The 17,500-nt window shown below is 34.6% G+C and overlaps 1 protein-coding gene across 2 annotated transcripts in view; it reads right to left on the bottom strand.

Moving 5' to 3' along the window:
• LOC103546267 (protein eyes shut homolog) overlaps positions 1–17,500 on the bottom strand; it is a 319,923-nt gene that overhangs the window by 141,188 nt on the left and 161,235 nt on the right. For both annotated transcript variants that reach the window (XM_008512739.2, XM_070584833.1), the window contains one exon: positions 2,132–3,083. In XM_008512739.2, coding sequence (XP_008510961.1) covers positions 2,132–2,912 — 781 coding nt within the window. In that variant the 5' untranslated portion in view covers positions 2,913–3,083. Of the gene's footprint in view, positions 1–2,131; positions 3,084–17,500 lie in introns of those variants that run through there.

Raw genomic sequence — 17,500 nt, forward strand, 5'->3', positions numbered from 1 at the left:
TACCTCCATCTCAAACTTTTAGACCTTAGAACTCTGAGGAAATAAATTTCTGTTGTTGAAGACACTCAAACTGTGGTACCTCTTTTGGCCGCACTAGCAAATGAATACAGTGAACATTCTCAATTTCTTCGGCAATTCTACATATTTCTGTATCTTCTGAGATTTAAAATTGAAGTAATTATAATTAAAGTGGCATAATGGTATATACTGTGTTTTAAAAAATAAATAAGTAATATTAGGTACTTTTATGGCATTTAAAATTTAAGGGTTTAAATTACCTATGGCTGTGTTTCTAATAAATAAGCAAACAAACATTGGGTAAGAAACAAACCACTCTACGCAGTTGGAGTAAAACCATTGAAATGATATTCCACAGTATACGATTACATATACACCAAGTAATATTCTGATAGATGGTGTAAATTTTCCACTCAAATATTCTTTAGAATTCTTTGGAGAAGTTAAAATGTATGCTTTAGGAGCTCTCAATTAAATGGGTTTTCATTCATCCCAAATCAGCAATTTGAGTGCTTTTCCTTTTTCACTGAGGTGCTAATTTTAGTCACCTGATATACTACTGGATGAGTGAGGTAACTCATCTTTTATCACTAATGCCAGTAAAATCAAATGAGAATTTGTTCCCAGTTATAGAGAGAGGATATTCGGTGGATTTTGCTGGGATTAACTTCTGAAGTAGTCTTGGTACCTCCTTACTATAGACTTTAAAATTACTCCTTAAAAGATTGGTTTAGGGGCTGGCTCAATGGCGTAGTAGTTAAGTTCGCATGTTTGCCTTCAGTGACCCGGGGTTCCCCGATTCCAATCCCGGGTGCGGACATGGCACCAGTTGTCAAGCCATGCTGTGACAGGTGTCCCACATATAAAACAGAGGAAGATGGACAGGAATGTTAGCTCAGGACTACGCTTCCTCAAAAAAAAAAAAAAAAGAAAAGAAAAAAAAGATTGGCTTAGGTCAATTTTAGAGCCCGCAATGGCTTATTGAGTTATTCACTGCATTTTACCAGAAAGCCTCCTCAAACTTGCCTCCAGTGGGGTCTTCCAAGGCACATGGAAGAAAAACCTTGGTGAATCCCCCAAGATTGCCCAGCAAAAGTTACATCCCTGAGCCTGATCTGCTCTAGTCATGTCTGCTGCTCACACTCCTTCCTCCTTCATGACCAAAATATGCTACCAACCTGTCATCTGTTTTCCTGTACTGTCATTGCAAACCACGTCAAGTACTTCCTTTGTTAGCTCATTGTTGCCTCGCCCATTACCTTGGAACTCTCCATGCTGGGTCTCTGGAACGCTTATTAAAAGAAAGCCTTTCATAAGTTCCCAAACTTTAAATATTCCTTGCATTTCTCAATGTTTCTCTTCACTTTCTGCTGATGACCCAAATTCCCTAGTAAACTTTCAAGTAGAGATAGCTTACTTTCCCTTAAATCCTCACTTTAGCCTCAGGTAATACAGTTTACATTGTTTCTAAATTGCCCTTCTTCTGGCTTCATCCACTCACCAAATATCTCCCTTTTACAACCTTTCCTTATCATTGCCTCTCATTTAGCTTATTACAACCAGTTATTCATTCTATCATGCTCTTTCCTTCCTTGTCACTCTTTGTCAATCATGTTATAGGTGCCACAACAACATCCAGTAAGAACACTGCTCTTGGCTTACAATGATCTTTTCCTCTCCAGCTTTCTCCAACAACTTCAAGCTTCCCCACAAGCGAATGCTTCCTTACCTTCCTCTCCTCAGATCCATATTTCATTTCCACATTATCACCCAGAACTGTTGAACCCAAATACCACATGCCTGTGAATTTCATTCAATGAATAATATTATCCTGATGATTTTACTTTTTAATATATGAGACATTAAGAGTGAAAATAGGTATTTCAGGATAAAATACATGTGTTTTTAAGAAACTCTCTTTAAATAAGCAGAAAAACTCTTTTAGAGAATGCCTGATAGGATTTTTATATGTCCGGGATCCAAATTTAGCCCTTTCTAAAAAATCTGTAAGACTTTTAAAAATGTAGCTTGTTTTTTGTTAAGTAACAGTTTAAAAATTCAGTTTATTTTTTCTATTTTAATAGAATTACATAATTCTTAAAAACAATCTTACCTGTAAATGGTGGGTGACAGATACATTCATATCCTTGCTTATTCCATTTTCCTCTTTTATTAATGCAACTGCCATTATTTTCACATGGTTTATGAGAACATGCATCAACTTCCTGGCAGTATTTTCCAGAAAATGGAGGCTGACAATGGCAGCTGTATACCTTGCTCCAAACTTCAGAAAGACATTTCCCATGCCCAGAGCAAAATTCTGAATGCAGAGGTTCCTGGCAGAACTGCTCTTTCACAGTCACATTTAGTCGAAGTCTCAGTTGACAAAGCGATGGACCATTTGCCATTACTGTGATAAAATAATGTGTCCCAACACTCAGCCACTGAGAATTCACAGTATGCATTCCTTTCAGTTTGCAACCAAAAAGTAACTGATCTTCAGTTGTGGCATTTTGCATACAGTCAATGAACGATGCTTCAGAAACATTCATCAAATTTATTTCTGGAGACTGAAGAGATGGTTCAGAAGAAATTACAAGAATGTCTCCTAATTGAATTTGCAAAGGGCAAATCTGGGGAAGAACTTGATTGCCTAAAGGGCTCATTTTAGTATTTACATCCCCAAACCAGCAATCTCCATAGAAGTCCGTGCAGATGTTTTCCGATAGTGTCCAATTCACCACATACGATGAGGGTTGTGTATGCCATTCCTCCACCAATTGCCACTTACATGTCATTTTTCCATTTATAACTGTGCTGTGAAGAACCACCAGGCTCAGAAGCATAACTGATTTGTTAGCCATTTTTGGCAATTGTATTTTACAGTCTATCATGAAAGTGTCATAAAGAATTGCTGCAAAATGGGCTTTCAGTATTGCTGGAGATTTCCAAGCAGTGATTTTGTTCAGACGGAACTGATTTTTTTCCTATTCCCAAAGTGCAAGTGGATTTGATGACAGTGGCTTGTGATCAAGAAACAGTAGAGTTCAACTGTTTAAATATTCCTTCAAACAGAAAAAAACACATTGTTAGTGAAGTTTTTCCTAAATTACTTAAGGATAGAGAAAATTCTTAGCTGTTTTCTGCAAGGATTGTGTCAGCAGCAGTTGGGCACCTTCTTTGTGAAACAAGGCCAGGAAAAATGTGGGGAAGAGATATTGCATCTCATCCTTCCCTCGATAATCACCTGCTTCTGAAAAGTTCTGGTGTCTTTACATAATTAAACCAGCACCTTACTGCAGCCTTTTGTATGTTTTCTTTATATCAAGCTTCAGCATAACTGAAACACACCCATACTCAAGATCCCTCTTTTACAGATGGTTTTAATTTTCTTCAAATATAAGTATGCCTTTCTGATTAGTTTTAGAAAAACACCTTGAAAGCATCATTCATAAAATAAGAATAAAAATGGCTTAAATATAATGTTTATGTAATATTTGCATGCAAACATAAGCCTTAATGTGCCTGCTGGTGACAGATCATGTTCCTCTAATCCAGGAGGTGGGAGCTCCCACATTTGTAAAAGACTCAGAAAATTCTCTTGTACAAACAACTAAACTTAGAATGAGTCTTCACCCAGCTTCTACAGGAATGGTGGGAGGGTGGAGAGCAAAGAGGGAAAAGCAAGCTTAAGATGGTGTAATGAAAGGATGATAAATAGAAGTAGCATGTGGTGACTTTTTGTTTCATCACTCAGTACTGGTGTGAAAGGAGAGGTCAGGGGATCAATCCTGTTGGAAGGCACCATTACTCCCAGAGGGTAAGAAACTAAATAGGGATTTTGAGATTTAATATATTGACCCATTTAAAAAAATAGTAACTACCATTCATTGAGGGTTTTCTCTCTGTAAATACCTCTACTACCTGATTAACAAATAAACTGTAATCCTTACAACAAAATTCAAATTCTGAGAAGATAAATGGTACGATGGGAAAACATGCTCTTTGGATCTCGGTTATGTTATTTATTCATCCTGCATTCTTTGGCCACATGGGTTTTAATTCCCTCCCTCTCACATATGTAAGAATATAGTAAATATATTAATATAGAGAAATTAACATAGTAGTATTGAATTAACAATATAGTATCAAAGATTGAATTCGACTACGTAACCACATACAAATCATTCTATAAAAGGTAGTGTTTGTTTCACTCAGCAGGTAAGTGGAATATCTCGAGTTAAAATTCAGGTTTGTCAGATTCAAAATCCCAGCATTTCCTACTATATCTTGATTATCAATTAGATATTGTGAAAATAAATGGTTCTATGCTGTTATGTGATGTAATTAATTTAACTCATATCAAATATTTATGGTAAATCTAATTTCTTAATGGCTATTCTAGAGCATGTAGAAATTAAACTTGAGTTATAAATTACTTCTTTGAAAATTCAATTGTGGACATTATAACTCTATAAAAGATAATTCATATAAGTAATGTATTACCTTAATATGCAATGAGAAGGTAAAATTACAACTTTCTTAGACTCAAAAGTTATGTATGATCATTTTCATTTCAAATATGTTTATCATAATATAAAACACAGGATTTAAATTAACAATTTTGCTAAGGCTTAAAGGTGCTTTAAAGAAGCATATTTGATCCCAATCTATGTGCAGGGTAATATGCTAGGTACTGGGGATTCATCAATGACCAAGTGAAATAAGGTATCAGGTAAAGAACTAAGAGCTTAATGAAGGAGAGAGAATTATTAGGCAAGCAAGATCATCAAATCGCTATGAAAAGAATAGTCGAGAGCACTGTGAGATCAGGTAGCAGGGACATTTAAGAGGAGACAAGAATAAACTTGGACAATGAAATGGAATCATCTGGGAAAATTGCCAAGGGAGGCGTATTCCAGGAGAAAACCTCCATGTAAAGATTTTGAGATGAGTGTGTCACTAGATACCTTTGAAGAAGCAGGAGAAGCCAAGCTTCTAAACGCAGAGGGAAAAGAAATTATGATAAAATATAAGCTCTCGATTTACAGAGAGACTATATCAAGAAGGGGCAGGCATTGCCAGTAAAGTTGCTCACATTCTGTCTGAGGGCAATGGAGAGCCTGTGGAAGATTTTATATAGGAGATTAACAAGAGTGAATTTTACTTCAATGACATCAGTTTAGTTGCAGGGTGAGGATGTATTGGTGGGTACAATTGGGGGAGCCGAGACATTTGTGGAGGAGTGAGTAGCACTAATCTGGTAAAACAATAGTAATGGCCGGATTCATACAGTGGCAGCAGAAATATAGCAACACTGGTGGAGCCCAGAAATACTTAAATTAGAATGACAACGTCTTCAAGCTGCTGACCTAAGGAGAAAGAAAAACCCAAGAGAAGCAGGTACAGAAACAAGATGGCAAGGGCGAGGGGGATGTCAGAATCACTTATGCAGACACTGAATTTGCAGTGCCCCGCAGCGATTTTCTTGTAGAAGTAGCTGGACATCAATAGTATAGACACATATGAGCACAGGAGAGAAAGCTGGGCTGGAATTCAAAATCTGATCATATCAATTACATATTTTTATATTTCAATATGTAAAGTTGTTGGAAGGATGTTTTAAAATGGGAAAGACTTGGGGCTGGGCTTGGTAGAATAGTGGTTAAGTTTGCATGCTCTGCTTCGGTGGCCGGGGTTTGCCAATTCAGATCCTGAGTGAAGACCTACACACTGCTTATCAAGCCATTCCGTGGCAGGCATCCCATGTATAAAGTAGAGGAAAATGGGCACAGATGTTAGCTCAGGGACAATCTTCCTCAACAAAAAGAGGAGGATTGGCGGCAGATGTTAGCTCAGGGCTAACCTTCTTCAAAATAAAATAAAATAAAATGGGAAAGACTTGATCTTGTTTAAATCATGAGCAAAGGACACAGAGGGAGATAATAAGGCAATATGGAAGAAGATACGGGGCAAGGATACAGCACAGAAGGGGAGGAAGGAGGGAAGATTGCTGTAGGCTATTGAGGTTGCAACTTTGGTGGCAGAGAGTTGAGGAATTTATCTTGTGGGATCTTCTATTTTCTCTATGAAATAGGAAGTGACTGACGGAGATAGTAGGTTTGGAAGAAAGAGTGGAATGGACAATATGTGAAATAAACCATGAGGAAAATGTGAGAATATGTTAATTAGGAAAAAACAGGAGAATCACTAAGCAATACTGAAATACTTTTGTGGCTGTAAATCCCAAATTTACAGTAGTATCAACCTGCACAGATGCATTATTTTCCCAGTAGCCTAGTTGAAAAAGATACAATAAAAAATTAAGTAGTAAATGGGTTTAAACAAACACAGGCAGCAATTTCTTTCCATGTGTAAATGCTAGGAAACCAATTTCATTTGCATGGAAGCAGAAGGATGTCTGTGTGACATTTTTAGATTCGCTGCAGCTGTGAGCTCGCATTACTGCGGGGCTAATCCTGTGCTTCTCAGAATTCACTGGGCCCCTAATTATTGCACATTGATATTTTCTAAGAGAAAGTGACTTGATGCATTGCATTTATATCTGAGGAAAATTTCAATAAATGAAAATAGAAGCCAAAAAAAAAAAAACCCAGAAAAATCTCTATGAGGTCAATTTGCATCTATATATGCTGAATACAAAATACTTTGAGTTTTATTACAAAAGAGATTAATATAAACATAAAGTATGGATACATTTGAATAAGGAGAAGTAATTTGGACTCAAAAGTAAATATAATGGTATGTGACTCAGTTCATTTATAAAGACACCCTTCAAATCAAAGTAGCAAGTCAGATGACATTCTGCTCACTTCTAAGCACATACGTATGTTCACAGTATGTTTAAGAGTTGAAATTAGGAATCTTTTTCATCCCATGAGACATTGCCATCTTATAAATTTTTGAGTCAAGAAGTCTAGAAGTCTAGGGGCTATGATGGAGACATTCAAAGCATTGTACATAATTGTAACCATAACATCACTTGGCAGCGATGCTACCAGGATAATATTTCACAGGAAAACCTACTGAGAAATTTCAGATGATATGAGCTGTATCACTTTTATATTAGTTTTGTAGTTAGGTTATTCTAACAAATAAAGCCCAACCTATATTCCATAGTTAACAAAACATGGAGAACACTTCTCTTATTCACATATACAAATCGTCTTAAATGACCTCCTTTAAAAAATAAGAAAATAGATTCAAACAAATAAGTTTTATATGAACAAAGAATGATTTGAATACAATGCAGGAATAATACTGTTTGGATTATAACGGGAATTCAATAAAAGATAGCTGAGTTAGGCTGAAAGAAATTGTATGTGATTCATTTGCATGGTGCTCAATACATAATATCATGAACTGTGGAAGTTTTTAAGGAGTTTGTGGTTCATTCTGTATACTAGTGATCTTTTTCATTTTTCACCACATTGCAAAGTACGACCTCCACAACAACAGCTTTTTATTCTTATAAATTATATATTATACTTCATAGAACATATCCAAAATGAAAATTAGAAACGTAGGAGATAAAATGAACAGACACAAAAATCCTAATGATTTGTGCCTGACCACTAGAGAGTGCACAACACATTTTGGATACCACATATTGTATTGAAATTGTGGGAAGGGAATGAAAATGTACTTTAGAAATGTCAACATAGCTGCCAGAAGCAAGGAAGATGAAAATTCTAGCAGGGAGTCCAGAAAAGGGCAAAAATTGTAAATTTTAAAATTAGAGCTGAGACAGAAGTAATGAGGAAGAGACAGCCAATTTAGGAAGAAGAATATTCAAAACAGGGTTACTAATAGGACGTGAGATTAAACAAAGGGGTTCGGGTGAAAGCTGACAAACAGAATCCTGAAGAACATTAATGTTCGAGAGATGGGGAGAAAACAAATCTCAAAACAACTTTGCATTCTGTTAAGCAAAACAACAGAGGAAAAAGTTTCTAGAATTTTTGCAGAGCTGGTACTTATATAAATTATGAAGTGAATTTACTACATTTGATGATTACAATGCAGTTTAATTGATGCAATAGCAATAGAATGATTAGAATGAGACAGTGGGTTTACAGGAGTTAAGGAAAAGAAAAATCCAGTGTAAAAATTCTGTAAAACAATGTCTATGAAAGAAAGGAGAGTGAATAGAGAAGTCAGCAAAGTGGAATTAAAATCTGACTTGAGACATCATTTCCTACAGAAAGCTTTGTTCGAGCTCAAAACTCTAGCTTGGGTACCCCTCCCCATGTGTCTTCACATTGTGATATGTCTCCAAATGCTTAACATAAAATAACGTACAAAAATCCATCTTCATTCTATTCCCTGAAAATCCTTTTACTTCTATCGTTCACCTTTCTATTATTCTAAGCTAAAGAAGTCAAGAATGGAGTGAATATAGGGAATGTGTGGGGGTCAGTGATGTTAGGAGATGGAATGAGCCAGGAGACAGCATGTTTCAAGGATGAGTTTAGGAATGGAGAGTGTCATGGGATGAGGTTTAGGGGTGGATTAAGCTCAGAGTTTTTTTTTCCTCATTCTCATTTACTTATAAATATATAATTTTATGATACTATTTTACATACTGAAATGGCCAGGAATTAAATTTAGTCTGTTATTATTGTAAAACTATTTTCCTTTTAACTCTACATGCTCAATGAGTAGCCTTCAAAATTTTTCAATGGCTGCTATTAAAGAGTACTTATATTATAAGAAACACAGTTCACCTTCTGTGAATTAAAATAGATTTTCTGTAAGTAACCTAGACTAGAAAATTAATTACATTTGTATCACCATATCTGTGTGCGTCCGTGTGTGTGTGTGTGTGTGTGTGTGTGTGTGTGTGTGTAGCCTTCAATCAGTCTAAGTAATCAGAACATAATAGGATCATTATTTTTATTCCCATTTTGTAGATGATTAAAATGAAAATTTAAATGATTACATCAAGCTTTCATTATTTACCTCTTTCAAGATCATATGTCCTATCTCTTGGCTGAGATCATATGTTTTTCCAGAATGAATTATAGTTCAATGAAGAAAAACTACATTTGAGGAAACTATCTAAATTACACTTGCCATAATTTAGTTAGTATATAATATCTGGGTCCAAAGTGGTAATGGGAACGGAATAAAAAATCCTTGTGTTTTAATTCAAGAGAAGAACTAGTGATGCTTGGTAACTAACTGAATATACAATATAAAGGAGTCACCATTTTAAAGGTTATCATTTTAATTACTATTATGGACTTTATATTAGCTTTTCTATATCTTGTGGTTAAACTTTATCAAAACATTTCATTTCATATATGACATTGTGCAAAAGCATAGAGATTATTGTTGACATATCAGAGTACAGTCTAAGAAATCAGAAATTATTTAGTAATGCTCTAATCTTACTTTAAAAATATCACCTCAGCAAGATTGCCATTATCTAGAGATTGAAAACATTAACGTTAAACAGAAAGTGATGATATAACAGCACCATATCTTTCCCAACATGATTGCTCGCTTTGAGGAAAGAGAAATGTTTCCATAAAATAAAAATTTGAATAAATTATGATTTCATTTAGACCTCCTTTCTCCCCACATTTAATTCAGAATATTATCTTATAGATTCTCAATATAGTTTTTTTCAAATTAGGTGAAACTTCCTTTCCATTGTCTATACATTTTAGTTTCCATAAAAATTTTAAAAAAATGTTCTCTGTTAAAATAGTGATCTTCCATTGAAATTTACATCACTAAAATATATGAAACGTCAGAGACTGTATGAGACCTACAGCCAAAAATGTTTTGAGAGTAGGACCTATTTTTCCCATTTCAAGTACTGCTCCTCGCTTTTTAAAATTTATTCCTCGGAAATGTTAAATGCCATAGAAGTGTTAGACCTTCCTACATCTTTTAGTATCTGCTAGAGATATACTTATCCCTTGCTGAGGCCTCAAATAAATGATTTTTAAGTCTTGCGCAATATGCTGGAAGCCCACATTCTTTGAGAATCTGAATGTCAAGACAAGTAAGGAATTAGTGGCTTTGGTGAACAATGTCACTGGCCTGGACAGAGCCCTTCCTTTAGTTATTTCAGATCTAGACTGGAAAATGTAAAATCAAGAAAATCTTGTTTGTAATATTCCCACCTCATATGTTAAAATAAAACTTGTAAATTTCAGTTTTGAAAGCCAAAACAGAACTACAGAATTTGGGACGTTCATTCTCAAACTAGAGAAGTCGTTCTACTTGCAATGTAATTTATGCAAAAAGAAAACAAAAAATATTGTCATACAGAAAACTCAAGATGACTCATATTTCTTGCATGTTTTAAGGAAATTAAAGAGAGAGTGAACTTCAGTCAAGAAATGGGAGACTAGGAGGAGTCACAATAAAGATGCTGGGAAAAAAAAAGAAAGAAATTAAATGTAAAGATGTGAAAGTTAAAAGGAAGGAATTAAAACATACAGACACAGCAAACAGAAAAGATGAAACAGACAGCAGATTATTCTAAGTGACCCAAACCTACCCAAGATAAAGTACGATCTATTAAAAGTGACAAAAATATAGACTAAATGATTTTCTTGGACATTTTCAAATTTATTAATCTTTATTAAAATTTTATTTTATTATTACTAAAGTTAAAGAAATAGAATCATTTAAATCATTAAAATGATATTTCATGAGAAACTTATAAAGTGAAATCAGCTCTCTGCTCTAAAAATCATCACTTGTTCTGTCCAACTCCTCATAGAATGTATATTCAATTTTTTTAATCTATTTTTTCAAGAAGTTACTTCTACATTGCCAAATTACATGTATATACTTTTTAAATAGAGAGGTTTTTTAAATTCCAGAGGGTTTTAGATCTACAGAATTATGAGGACGAATGCAGTGTTCTTACATATATCACATTACCCAGGCTTCCCCATTTTTTATCTGAGATTAGTGTGATACATTTGTCACAATTAATGAGCCGACATTAGTTAATCAACTTTAGTTAATGTCTACACCTTGTTCAGATTTCCTTAGCTTTCACCTTATGTTCTTTTTCTTTTCCAGGATCCCCTCCAGGTTACCACGTTACATAGAGAAGTCCTATCTCTTTAGGCTCTTGGTTGTGATAACTTCTCAAACTTGCCTTGTTTTTGATGACCTTGACATTTTTTAAGAGAACTGGTCAAGTATTTTGTAGAACGCCCTTCAACTGAAATTTGTCTGATGTCCTTCTCATAGTTAGACTGGAGGAGTATGTTTGAGGGGGAAGACCACAGAAGCAAAGTGCCATTTTCATCACATCCATATTGAGGGTACATAGCATCAGTATGACTAGCCACTGCTCATATTTACATTGGTGATCCAGCTTGAGCTGGTAATTGTCAGGTTTATCCACTTTAAAGTTACTCTTCTTTTTTTTCTCCCCCCATTTTCATCCTGTATTGTTTGGAACATGATAAGAATATGTTTAGTTTTATAAAAAAAAAAAAAAAACTGCCAAACTCTTTTCCAAAGTGGTGTTACCATTTTTCATTCCTACCAGCAATGAATGAGAGTTTCCATTATTCCACATCCTTGCCAGCAGTTGCATTGTAAGTTCCTTGGATTTTAAACATTCTAATAGGTGTTTAGTGGTATCTCATTGTAGCTTGAATTTTGAAATTCCTAATGACAAATAACGTTGAACACTTTTTCATATGCTTATTTGCTATCTGTATATCTTCCTTGGTGAGTTGTCTGTTCAGATCTTATGTATATTTTTAAATTGGGGTTTCATTTTATTATTGTTAAGTTTTAAGAGTTTTTTTAATATTTAGACACAAAACCTTTATCAGATAAGCGTTTTGCCAATATTTTCCCTGTCTTTTCACTTTCTTAACAATGTCACTTGCAGAGCAGAAGGGTTTAGTTTTAATAAAGTCTAAATTTTCTTTTTTTCATTAACCATGCTTTTAGAATTGTATTTTGCATCTTGAAATCAGGTAGAATCAATCCTCCAACTTTTTTCTTCTTCGGTATTGTGGCTGTTCTAGTCTCTTGCCTCTCCACACTTTAGAACCAGGTTGTCAATATCAACAAAATAGTTTTCTGTGATTTTGACTGGGATTCTGCCGAAACTTTGGAACAAATGGGGAAGAACTGACATCTGAACTATTCTGAGGCTCCCAAACAATGAAAAGGGAACATTTCTCCATTTACTTATAGCATTTAAAAATTTTTTCATCAGAGTTTATAACTTTATGTATCTAGGTCTGTAAATATTTTCACAGATTTATATCCAATTATGTTTTGTTGTGCTATTAAAAATGTCATTTTTTTCCTTTTAAATATTAATTGTTCACTGCTGTTACATAGGAAAGCAATTCACTTTTACATGTTCATGTGTATCTGGGACTATGCTATAGACATTTATTAGCTCTAAGAAATTTTGAGGGTAGGAATAGAGACAGTTTTATTTCCTCCTTATCAATCTGCATTCCTTCTACTTGCTTTTCTTGTCCAATTGCACTAACTAGGAATTCCAGTACATACTGAATAGGAGTGATGAGAGAACATTCTTGTCTTGTTCCTGATCGTAGGAGGAAAGTATCTCATTTTTCACCATTAAAGTAGGTTTAATGAAGGTTTTGTTCTGACATTGACTGAAGGTTTTTTTTAGATGTTCTTTATCAAATGGAGGATTTTCCCCTGTATTTCTAGCTTTCTCCGAGTTTTTATCATGATTAGCTGTTCAATTTTGTCAAATGGTTTTTCTATGTCAATTGATGTAATCATTTGATCTTTCTCCTTCAGTCTGTTGATATAGTGGATTATACCAATTAACTTGAAAATGTAGAACCAGCCTTGCAGATGCAGAATAAATGTCAATTTTTCATGGTGTATAATTATTTTTATTTGTTGTTTAATTCACATAGCTAATATTTTTTTGAGAATTTTGTGCCTATGTACATGAGAGAGATTAGTAGGTCTTTTCCTTTATTTTAATGTCTTTGTCTAGTTTTGGAATTAGGTTAATACTGATCAGAGAGGTGCTAGAAAGTGTTCCTTCTGCTTCTATTGTCTGGAAGAGATTATAAAGAACTGGCGCCATTTCTTTCTTGAATAGTCGGAAGAATTCGCCAGTGAAATCACCTGGGCCCGAAGATTTATTCCGAGGAAGGGCATTAATTACTGATTCAATTTCTTTAACAGATATGCACCAATTCAGATTAGTTCTGTCTTCTTACATGAGTCCTGAGCGTTTATGTCTTTCAAGGTATTGGTTCATTTCATCTAACTTATCAAGTATTGGGGCATAAAGTTGTTTTCAGTACCCTTTTATTATCCTTTCAATGTAGATAAGAACAATAATGTTGACCCCTGTTTCATTTATGCTGTTAGTAATTTGTGTCCTCTCTCTTGGCTAGCTTGCCTAGAGTCTTTATCAGTTTTACGGGCCTTTCAAAGAATAAAGTTTTGCTTTTGTTGATTTTGTCTCTTGTTTTCCTGTTTTTAATTGTATTGATGTCTGCTCTAATTTTTATTATTTCTTTTCTTTTGTTCATTCAGGCTGAAATTGCTCTTCCTTATCTAGCGTCCTAAGGTGGAAGCTTAAGTTATTGATTATTGATCTTTCCCTTTCTCTAATATATGCATTTAATGCTTATACATTTTCCTCTGTGCACTGCTTTTGCTGCATCTCACAAAGTTTGATAAGTTTCATTTTCCTTTTCATTTAGTTCAAAATATTTTTGAAATTTTCTTGAGATTTCTTTGACCAAACTGTTATTTAAAAGTGAATTGTTAAATTTTTAAATATTTGTACATTTTCCAGCTATATTTCTCATACTGAATTCTAGTCCCATTTCATTGTGGCCTGAGGGTATATACTTTGCATGATTTCATTCTTTTAAATTTGTTCAGGTATGTTTTACATCCTTGGATGTGGTCTATCTTGCTGAATGCTCCATGAATAGTGGAGAAGAATGTGTCTTCTCCTGTTGTTGGACAGGGTATTCTGTATACGCTAATTAGATCAAGCTGATTGATAGTGCTGAAATGGTCAACCGTATCTTTATTAGGTTTCTGCCTGTTCGACTTATCAGTTACTGACAGGGGTATTTGATATCTCCAGTGATAATAGTGGATTTTGTCTTTCTCCAATCAGTTTTATCAGTTATTGCCCTAATATTTTGACAGACTTATTAGGTGCAGACACATTAAAGATAGTTATGTCCTCCTGGAGAATTGACTCCTTTATTATCAGTTAGTATCCCTCTTTATCTCTGAAAATTTCCCTTGTTCTAAAGACTGCTGTATCTGTAATTAATCTGGCTACCCCAGCTTTCTTTTGATTTGTAGTAATGTAGGATATGTGTTCCCATCTCTTGTAACCTATCTGAGTCTTTACACTTAAAGTGGGTTCCTTGTAGGCAACATATAGATGAGTCTTGTTTTGTTATTCTTCACTCTGATAAGCTCTTTTTTGTAACTGTATTTCATTCATTTCCAGAGGCCTGTTTTTCAATATGCTCTGGTATTATCTGGGTATTTTATATAACTTTTTATCTCATCTTTTAGTATGTGAATTATACTTTTTGTAATAAATTTTTATTGATTGCCCTACCATTTACATATACTGTTTTCACTAATCCAATTCCACCTTTAAGTAAGAGTATTTTTCATATGTAGCCCTGTACCTTAAACAGAATATTCTTATTTTCTCCCTATTGTCTCTTGCGACATTGCTGTCATTCATTTCACTTATCAATATGCCATAATCACCCAATATATTGTTACTATTATTACTTTGAACAGTTATTTTTAGATCAATTAAGAAAAAAAAGGGATTTTATTTTACCTTTATTTATTCCTTCTCCACTTCTCTTCCTTTCTTTGTATATATCTGAGTTTCTGACCCATATCACTTCGCTCTCTCCAATAAACTTCTTTCTATTGTTTCTCACATGGCAGGTTTGCGTGCACTGAATTCCCTTAGTTTTTGTTGGTCTGAGAAAGTCTTTGTTTTTTACCTTTAAAGTATAATTTCACTGGGTATAGAATTCTAGGTTAGCAGGATTTTTTTCTTTTAACTCTTTAGATATGTCATGGCACTCTGCTCTTATTTGCATAGTTTCTGTTGATAAACTGTTATTTTTATCCTTGTTCCTCTACAGGCTAGGGTTGTGTGCTATTTTTGCCTCCTTACTTCATTCAAAATTCCCTTTTCTGTCATTTTCTCCAGTTTGAATATGACAATGCCTAGAGAGAGGTTTCTTTGATTTTAGTATTTATTTTGCGTGGTGTTCTCTGAGGTGCCTGGATAGGTGGTTTGGAAAGTTCTCAGCCATTATTTCCTCAAATATTTCTTCAGTTTTGTTCTCTCTTTCTTCTCCTTCTGATATTCCAAAACACACATTAGACCTTTTGAAATTGTCTTATAGTTCTTTGATATTTTGCTCTTTTTTTTTCATTGTTTTCTCTTTGCATTTTAATTTGGGAAGTTTCTATTGATATATTTTCATGCTCACTGATCTCTCTTCAGCTTTTCAGTTGTGTCCAGTTTAAATGAAGCCATCAAAGTCATCATTCTTTATTTCTGTTACATTTTTTTTTTATTTCTAGAATTTCTTTTTGGTTCTTTCTTTACCGTCTGTCTGATTACATTACCCATCTGTTCTTGAATTCTTTCTTCTTTTTCCATTAGACCTCTTAACTCAGTAGTCATAGCTACTTTTAATTTTAATAATTACAACAGCAGAGTGGTGCTGATGCTTGCTTTACCTCTTCAGATTGTTTTCTTTCTTGCCTTTGGCAGGACTTGCCATTTTTTGTTGAAACCCAAACATATTGTATTGGTCATGGAACTGAGTAAGTGGGCATTTAGCGTGAGGATCTATGTTAATCGCTTTATTTAGTGTTTGCTGTACTGATCAATTGGTGCCAATAGCTTCAAATTCCTTCAGTGTCTTTGTTTTTGTCTTCCCTCTTGACTTTGGACTTTGCTAAGTTCTCTTCTACATAGAACGTCTGCATCTTGTAGCTCCTTAGATGAAATATGCTATTGGAGTCCTGTTGGTTACGTGCCAAGGTGTAAAAGAGGGCAAAAAATTCTATAAACTCCCAATTAAATCTCAATCCTTTAATGGGTCTGCGTCTCTATCCTGTGGCCTCCACAAATGATTCTTGTTTAATTTCCTCCTCTCAGCTGAGAAAGGAAGGCTAGAGGTGGCTGGGATGTGAGGAATGTCTTTCCCTATAGTTCTGGGACAAGACTCTGGTAAAACTTTCCCCCTGGAGAGGAGGCCTTTGTTATTAAGAAGGTTTGAGTTTATTTCAAAAGGATTTCTCTTCCCTCTCCTTGTCTGGGTCCCATGAGGATCATCCTCAGATTTTTACAGTAAGAACTTGGTAGGTATCCAGAAGATGAAGCCCACAAGAGTATGGGGCCCAAATAAGACTGTGGCTTCCAGGAGGTTTTCCTCATTCTAGACGACAGTCGGTTTCAGCAATTCATTGAAATTACCATTTAAATGTTCCTATCAGTTTATGCCTTCAGTGGTTTCTGCTGTAAGTAAGAGACCTCTGCTATGACTCTTTCTATTCACCTATCTCTCCAGATTTCAGGGTCACAGTTAGCACTGCAAACTCAGTTTTCTGGTGAGTCCAAGAAAAGTCATCAATTTTCATTTTGTTCAGCTTTATCTTGCTGTAAAGAGGGGAATGACAATTTCTAAGTTCTTCATATGTCAGAAAATTAACCCGAAGTCTACATTGAATTTTACTGATTTTTCACTGAATTTTCAGATATGTTAGTGGTTGTCTATCATGCAATGACAGGATTTTGTATACTTCCACCATGAGTAGCTCTAATGAGTAGTATTCCCTTATATAGATATACCACCATGTATGCATCCATTCACCAGTTAATCAGCATTGGTGGTGTTTGCAGGTATTGTCTGTTTCAAACAAAGCTGCCATAAATAGTCAAGTACCAGTCTTTGTGTGCATATATATTTTTATTGATCACTGATCTGAATACCAAAAAGTGAAATGGATGAGTCATATAGTTGATGCATGTTTAACTTTTTGAGAAATGGCCAAACTTCTCCAAGTTATTTTACCATCATACATTTCCATCAGCAGTTTCTGGGATTCCCAATCATCTCCAACATATGGTATGAGCAGTTTTTTAAATTTTAATAGTTCTAACACATATCTCATTGTGGTTTTACTTACTTAATAATCTTGAGCATCTTTTCAATGCTTATTTGTTACGTACATATGTTCTTTGGTGAAGTATCTGTTCAAATCTTTTGCCTACTCTTAATAGCGCTGTTTGATTTCTTATTATTGAATTTTGCGAGTGCTTTACGTTTTTGAAATACAAATCCTCCACTAGATATATGATGTGCAAATATCTTCTCCTAGTCTGTGGCTTAAATTTTCATTCTCTCAGGAATATCTTTTACAAAGCATATATTAATTTGATGATGCC

Source organism: Equus przewalskii, chromosome 19, assembly GCF_037783145.1.
Source record: "Equus przewalskii isolate Varuska chromosome 19, EquPr2, whole genome shotgun sequence".
In the NCBI taxonomy this organism is placed as follows: Eukaryota; Metazoa; Chordata; class Mammalia; order Perissodactyla; family Equidae; genus Equus; species Equus przewalskii.